General features: G+C 42.8%; 1 protein-coding gene across 1 annotated transcript in view; it reads right to left on the reverse strand.

Annotated features, from left to right (window-relative positions):
• The window catches only part of CDYL2 (chromodomain Y like 2), a 59,563-nt gene extending 51,848 nt beyond the window's left edge, over positions 1 to 7,715 (reverse strand). Inside the window, exon 1 of the mRNA XM_005528188.3 lies at positions 7,558 to 7,715. Within this exon, the coding sequence (XP_005528245.1) occupies positions 7,558 to 7,581 (24 nt within the window). The 5' untranslated portion in view covers positions 7,582 to 7,715. The remainder of the gene's footprint in view (positions 1 to 7,557) is intronic.
• Between the last annotated feature and the right edge of the window lie 281 nt (positions 7,716 to 7,996).

Here is a 7,996-nt window from a genome sequence, read left to right on the forward strand (position 1 = left end):
CATGCACGTGATCCAAATTAAAATACTAACATGGACACACCCAGAAACCTTCCACAATGATTCCAGGATTTCTCCAGAAATCAGCTTCTTCAGGGTTCATTTTTATGCATGTATAGTCAGGATTATTTCTCCTTTTTTCATTAGCTTGCATTTGTAAACACTGAGTTTCAGTTGCTGTCAATTCAGCTCTTCACTGTCAACTTTTGTCTTGACAATTAATAATAATAATAATCTATAAATTATCAAGAGTAAATATGATTATTTTCAGTAATTGATGGCTCTGTAATACAAGACAGGTCTCAATATCAGGGTTTGAAACTTCCATTCATAGACACCTCTCTGTTAACCAGGTGGTCTAAGAAATGACCAAACCTTCTGGACTATGGCTTGGTTTTGTTACAAGCTGCTCCTGTGGGATCTTACAGAAAGGTTTTTTGAAAAACCATTTACAGCAGCCAGAGACATTCTTCTCTAAATATTGACCCTAAGATCTGTGAGATGTCCTATAAAAATGTTAACTCTTGTCTAAACCAAGACATGTTCACATGTATGTGCTAATTCTATTTCTTTTGACAGGTGCTACTAATCTTCATGCAACAGCTCAGACTTAGCGCTGTGTAGTCCCTCGTATTCCTTCTTAATCCTTTTGGTATGAGCACATATAAGTGATTAATAGAAGAAGATTTCTATTTCTACAAAACCCCATCAAAATCTAAACAAATGCAGTGAAGAACCTGAAGGAAGAAAATACCCTAATTGTTTCTGGTTTGCTCATCTGAAGAAATAGGGTGCAAATTTTGTGGGTGTTCTTTGAGACATCTAGGAAAGCCCAAGTAGGGGAACTGCTATTTTCAGACACAAGTGTCTTTCTGACAGATGTTTTAAATGCTAATTTGGTTTTAGTGTTTTGTTGTAGTCTCCTGTTCATACTGCTACCCTTTACCATTTTGTAAGAGTAAACCTAATTCCTCTTTTTGTTGAGCCGTGAGAAGAATAATTCTTTTCTGCACAGGTCAATCATATAAATTTCTTGTGATAGTCTTTAGAGACCTAACAGATTTCCAGCAATATTTTGTATCAGGACTTATAATGAGTTAGTATTGAAATAATACTTTAATCAACATTTTCTCTGTGTAATAGAAGAAAACAGACTGAAGTGTTAGTGTTAGGACTTTTAGTGTTACAACGTTACCAATGTGAAGTTTTAATAATAAACAAAGAGTATGACATTGTAGTTCAACAGACAGAAAGGATTAATTTCCTTTTGTCAAAACCAAAATATTTGTATTTGCATGAATGTACATTACAAACATTTGACTTTAATCATATTGTTCTAATAGTTTGAATGCAAGAAAGAGTTAACTATTTAATAATTTTTTTTGACAGCATCAGGATGCCAGTACCATAAAACGTGCTGCAAAAACTATCAGAAAAATATATGGATAAGAAGAAACAACAAAAAGAGATTGCACTGATGAAAATGTACAGAGCCAAGAAACTGTACTAATGCTAAAAGTCAAATGAATGGACAAAGAAACGCTATTTACAACATAGCTGGCCATCACAATCACTCCATTGATTTTAAAAAAATACTTAGCCCATTTCTTTCAATATTAGAACACATTTAAATTTTGCCATTATTTGAGCTGTCTCTTTCCAAATATTTTAAGTTTCAAAAGAAATTACTAAACAATGAGTTAATTGCTGGATTTTAATATTAAATCAAAGACTGGCCCAAAATAAAGCACTGTATTTGTCATTCAGGAAGCATCACAAAAAATGATGCAATTTTAATCTTTGGACAGTTATGGACACTGAATCTGGACACTGAAGGGAAGGAAAAGAAGCCTGTTCAGTGGCTTTGGTGGTATCTTCACAATAAATGTTCAGCCTTTTATAAGTGACAAGAGTGTATTTCAGTCCCTCCCTAGCAAGAGCACACTTAAGACTTGTACCTTGAAGCAAGCTACACTTGAGCCAGATAAAACACTTTATCAAGACTGTAACAAGAAATCAGTTGGGTGTCCCAAAATATGCCCAGCAGTTTACAAAGTAATAAGGAAGTTGGGCTTGTGGTAACAGTGACACTGTAGGTAAGCAAGACAGTCATGGGCATTGCAATGTTCCATATGCAGCTCTAAGCTAGAATGTTTTAGTAAGCCAATGATTATTGCCAGAGCTATCCAGGTCTGGCTTTGAACCTCGCTCAGTAATTTTAATTTGGAGAAGTCCCATGATGTGGGCAGAAGGGACCTCTGCTAAACTCTTTGTTATCATCTTTATACCTCAATTTATACTTCAGATGATTGGCCAGTTTAGGATTGAAGAATACAGTCTGCACTGCAAATCACACCACATTTGGAACAGAGTCCTGAAAACTTTCATCAGGCAAGAAAATTTCTGTATTTCTACCTACTTAAGGTAATACTAGTTGGTGGTTACTTGATTTTGAGGACAGTAGTCTTCTAAACACTGATTTTGAGATCAGTGATAATGTATTGATAAATAGCCGATTCTTCAAAGCAGCTAGCAAATATTTTCCACTAAAAGAAATGAAAAGGTGTTACTTACAGACAACCAAATCTTAGAGCTTCTGGGTGCCAGCTCAGTATTACTGAAATCAGCATTGCATCCACAGTTTGCCAGTGCACAGAAGGAGTAGGTGCTTAACTGTTCTATATTCCCCAAATCCTACTTCAAGCCACTGTTTTCGGCTTGTGAAGTCCTATTCCTTCACCACAGAGCAGTTGTATCAATACAGAGGTTGATTTGAGAAATAGTAACTTATACTAAAATACACCATCTTCTTCCAAGTCACCTCTGTCTTAGAAAATGCAGGATAATTACAAATTAGATTTCTGCTTTTCAGTTCAATAAGCAGGTTTAAGTATGTATCTCTGCTAAAAAGTGACTCTATTGAAAGAGATGCAAGATGGAAAGCACAACACTCAAAAACTTGCATTTCCTTGTAAAGCAAAGGTGATTTTCTAAACCCTGCATCTCAAGCCAAACCTTGCATCCAAAAGTTCAACCTTGCTCTCTCCTATCTGCATGTCTCCACACGTCACAGGGATTCAGCAGCCCAAACAGTGCCATTATTATCTTCAAGTTTTAACTTTGCTGGTATCTGAGTGCAGGTAAAAATGGGAAATGTTGCAATTATCTGGAAGTATGTTATCTTTCTGGTGGATCATGTGAGCTGAAATAAACTGCAGCTCATTCTTACACTGTTGCATAAACAGACTCAGATTGAATTGAAATGTGTCACTGTGGTGGACATGCTCCTGGCCATGGGCATTGCATCATTTCAGTGAGAAGACAACACTTTTAAAAACGTCACTTCTACCCTTTAATGCAATAACTATTGAGCTTTAAAGACTGGTTTTATTATTGTGATCCAGAAACACATACATGTTAAGTCCTCTTCAGAGAATTGACTGTAATCTTTAGATCACTTAGCAAAGGTGTTGTAATACAATCTGACACAATGGTAAAATACCACTTTAGATTTCAGCTTCATCACCCCTGGAAGTCTAATGGTGTTCATTGCATACAACCCCCCAGAATATTAAATACAAAAAAAAGCATCGAGATGAGCTTAAAGGGCATTTCTGTGATACTGATAACTGGTTCATACATTCATCAGTAAAGGAGGTTTTTATTGCAGTAAACAGGATGCTAGGAAAAAAAAAAAGTTAGGAGCACTGTTCATATGGAATTTTTTCCCCTCTAAAGTCATCTCATATACTTAAAATACCAAAGTCTGTGATAACTGTCTGGGTTCAGATAATGTAACAAATTGTACATGGAAAATGAAAAATGCTACTTCAAGTTACTGACAACTTTAATGTGAAATCAACGAACTTGGTATTTAAGAGTAAATACATTTCCCTTTCTGTCTGTTTCCAAAATAAACGAGTATTTCCTGTCGATGCATCCAACAGTGTATTGTGAAACACAAGGCAAACCAGGGCAGCCTCACTGAAGGTTACTCTGAAGACCCTTTTTGCCAGACCCTTTATTTTCAGGTTATTATTTCTAAGGAAACATGCTCCATAGATCTTTAATATTTAAGAGATTGTCTCTTAAGAGGAAAAGCAAGGGAATGAAAAGGAATATTCCGTGACACTTTCACCTACTCATAAAAGCTTGAAATCATAAGCACATGGAAGTCAAAAGCCAAACGGGTATTTCATATAGCCCAAGAATTACACTAAAACATACACAGCATTCTTTACTGGTAAAGGAAAAAAATGTACTTAAAAACGTCAAAACTAACACCTACATTTTACTATTTAATGGAATAATTATCTTTAGCTGTAAAGTGTCATGGTTCTAACACATAGGTCTAGAACTGACTACTGGTAAACACAGAACTCCTCATGGGTGTTCTTTTGCTTCTAAAATAAATTGGTACCTGTTTCACAGTCCTAACCCAAACATGATAGGAGGTATTTCAGATTACAAAAAGCCATTTCTAAGTAGAAAAAGGCACCTACCAAACCAAACACTGAGGTTATTTTGTCTGTGATCTTATTTTGCTTCAATATAAAGACAGTAATTGAATTTATCTATAAGTTTAAAAGGTTGAAAAGCCTTTTAAAATAATACGACAGTAGAAAATGAATGAACTGACAGGATAAATATGCACATCTATTTCCAAAACGTCAAAATTTATAAAAGTTTCTTGGGTGCCTCCAAAGTATGATGAGTTCATATAGGCAATATACACACTGTATTTTTTCCATGTGCTTTATCAGGGCTTCTACATCGTGATTGGCTTTAAAAATAATTTTGTAGCCAGTATTAAATTCTCCAACTTGCAGAGTTAATTAATGGTCTTACTTGAAGATGTTCATTAAGAATCCTTGAAGCATTTGGATATTACTAAGGAGTGAAAGGGGAATTAGGAGCGCACTATATCTTTGGAATGTCACCATAAGACCCAAATTGTTTATTTACACCCACAGCCCCAAATTATTTCAAGGTAAAATCCTAAAACTGTTTAATGGTCATCTTATGATCCCCGTATCATTTTACTTGTTTAAGAACTTGGAGTGCTCTGAGGGCACAAAGCCCCTCATTTCACTTGCAAACTGGTGTGGGACATCCCAGCTCTAAGAGCTTTTTTGTAATAAATCCCCTGGAGGCAGTTGCTTTTTGGGAAGGGGAAAAAGCAAGGAGGCAAAACTGAGTCATCTTTTAAATGAAGCCACAACTATCTGCACAATTGCAGATATTAGACATACAAACTCTTCAGCTTTCTAGACATTTCTTCTGACATCTGTCATGGAGAACTTCCCAGTGAAGATGCAAAATGCAAAATGCAAATGAATTGATAACTGAAGCCCTGCACGTACTTTTTGCCACATGTCCAACGTGTAGATAAAGATTTTACACCATGACCAGCTGAGGTCATTTTATTTCCCAAACACCTCACACAATACAAAAGGGACAGCCACACTTCTTCCACCTACCTGTGGAATTCTGATGGAGAGAATTCTTCCATATTGTACAATGATAAGCAAAAGTATTTTGAATGGAGTAACAAAGAACGGAAGAGATTCAGAGGCTTTCAACCACAGTTCAAAAATTCACATTCTTCCATGGAAATGCCTGCAAAGAGACTGGCCCTAACATTGCCTGCAAACTGGGCTGTGAGTCTCCTCCCTCACAGAATAAACCAGGTGACTACTCGAGCAAGCTCACTTGGATGTCACACAGTGACACAGTCCACATCCAACTACCAAACGTCATCATCTCAGAACACAAGGATCATAAAACAGCAGAATTTTTAAACAATGAGTCAGAGTGAAACCAGCATGGCTACCATTAGCCCAAGACATACCAGCTTGCTTTCTTTCTAGAACTAATCCAAACATAGAAAGAAAACTCAGACAACAACTGGCAAAGGTCTTCTATGCATCTCAGAAACTACTAATCCTAAAATTGTATCGCTAACTTTTTTGGGTCAAAGTTGTTTTTCACAGAACTCCCACTGGCTATTCTAGAGTCACAACAGCAATACAGCTGACATACAATATCCTTAAAATTACAAAGTTAAATGACAGATACTGCAGAATGCAGGGGGAAAGGTCAATGACACTATTCAGATCATGTACTTCCGATAATTTAACACCATGTAGGAGAGTTTAAGTGCTGTTCACTTCAGAGGAGGTCTCTGTCACACACAGTAAAATACCATCCTAACAGAGCATTGTCATCCCTTAGCTATGACCCCTGCTAAAGACTTTGAAAGACAATGTCAAAGTGAAACCTGTCGGATCCTGCACTTCTTGCACTTGAGACCCTACAGCTGATGATCAAGATCATCAAATGGAGAATAAGTCCAACCATGTCCAACCAACCACAGCAGAGTTCACATCCAAGCACACCCTGATGGCTGAGCAGTACCTATCACTCAGCTGTCCAGTTGGCACACAGCTCCAACTGGAAGGTGATGGTTTCTGTTCTAGCCCTTCAAGTGTACACTCCAGAGAATACTCAACCCAAACAGCCATTTCATCAGGAAACGTGGAGCCTGAGGAGGTGCTCCAGATCAAGAAGTGTAGGACATCCAGTCATGTTTGGTGTTTTTACCACTTCCACCCTGGTTCCGCTTAATGGAACTGGGTATTTCGAACACCCATGTCCAGTCTGTCTTATCTTTCATTTCAGCTTTCTCCCTTCTTCTTCTTTTCTGGTGTGGCAAAAGTGGCAAGACTCGTTCTCAGTTGGGGCACTAGAACTGGGTGCCGGAGGTCAAAATTCGGCTGGGTCTCGCCCACTGCCCGCCGGCTCCTTTTTCCCTGCCTGCCCCCGACCCGGCGGCCGTCGCCCGATGCTGCCCCGGCGCGGGCGCGGCCGCCGCGGCCGGGGGGCAGCGCACGCCGGGCTGCGGGGCCGGGGGCCGGTACCGCCCCACCTCGCACCGCGGGCCGCCCGGAGCGGGGCCCCCGCCAAACTTTGCGGCCCGCGGGGAGCCGGGGCCCGGCCCGGCCGCCGCCCCCGCCACCCCCGCAGCACCCCGGGCAGGAGGTGAAGCAACCTGGCGCCGGCTCCTGCACTTTGCACAGCGGGCGCAGAGCCGCCTCCATCCCTGCGCCTCACGGCAGCGCTAAGGCGCATTTTTTCGCACTAATCTGCACATTCAGCACGTCCAGAGCGCCTATGACTTTACCTGGACTTTCTCCACTCTCCGGGCTCATCACACCGCGATCGCCTCCCCATCCTACCGCTAACTCTCGCTCTCCTTCACTCCTTCCTCCTTCCCTCTTGCAAGGCCTGCTAAGATCAAGCCCGATGGAAAGTAGAGAGAGAAAGAGAAAGAGAGAGGCAGCGGGAAGGGAGGGGAGCCGCTCCATCCCTCCCTGCCCCCCCCCGGGCACACACGCCAGCCCTTTTCCCCCCACCCCAGCCCTTCCCTCGGCGATTTCCTCCGCTCTTCGGCAACTACGAGGGCTCGGCGGAGCGGCTCCGAACGCGCCCCCGCTGCCCTCGGCGGCGCCCCGGCCGGCGCCCCCCCCCGCCGCCCGCCCGCCCCGCGGCCCCCGGTACCTCGTAAAGGTCCCCCGAAGCCATGCTGGGGTGCGGGACTGGGCTTCTCCGCGCCGTCTCCCTCTCTCCACCTCTCCCGCTCCCCCACTCGCTCTCTCTGTTGAGTAAACTGTGTTTTGCAGAATGACAGGCTTTGGGGCTGGCTGTGCGCAGAATCAGAGGCGAGGAGAGCGGAGAGGCAGGCGGCGGGGCTGGCGTAACCAGCAGCAGCAGCAGCTCGGGCGCACAGCGCCGGGAGCCGCGTCTCCCCCGCGGCGGCGGGGCCGGCGCCCCCCGCCCTCCCCTCACACCCCGCCCGCCGCCACCGCCTCCCGCCCCGGGCGGGAACCGGGACCGGGACGGGTCCCCCCGCGCCCTCCCTCCGGGAAAGTCCCCGGGCCGCTCTGGCGGCGGCCTCCTCTCCCTCCTCCTCCTCCCTCCGCCACCCCCCCCCCCCCCG

The sequence above is a fragment of the Pseudopodoces humilis genome, chromosome 14 (assembly GCF_049639895.1).
Source record: "Pseudopodoces humilis isolate 2021_Gansu_Grassland_sample_001 chromosome 14, ASM4963989v1, whole genome shotgun sequence".
NCBI classification, from domain to species: domain Eukaryota; kingdom Metazoa; phylum Chordata; class Aves; order Passeriformes; family Paridae; genus Pseudopodoces; species Pseudopodoces humilis.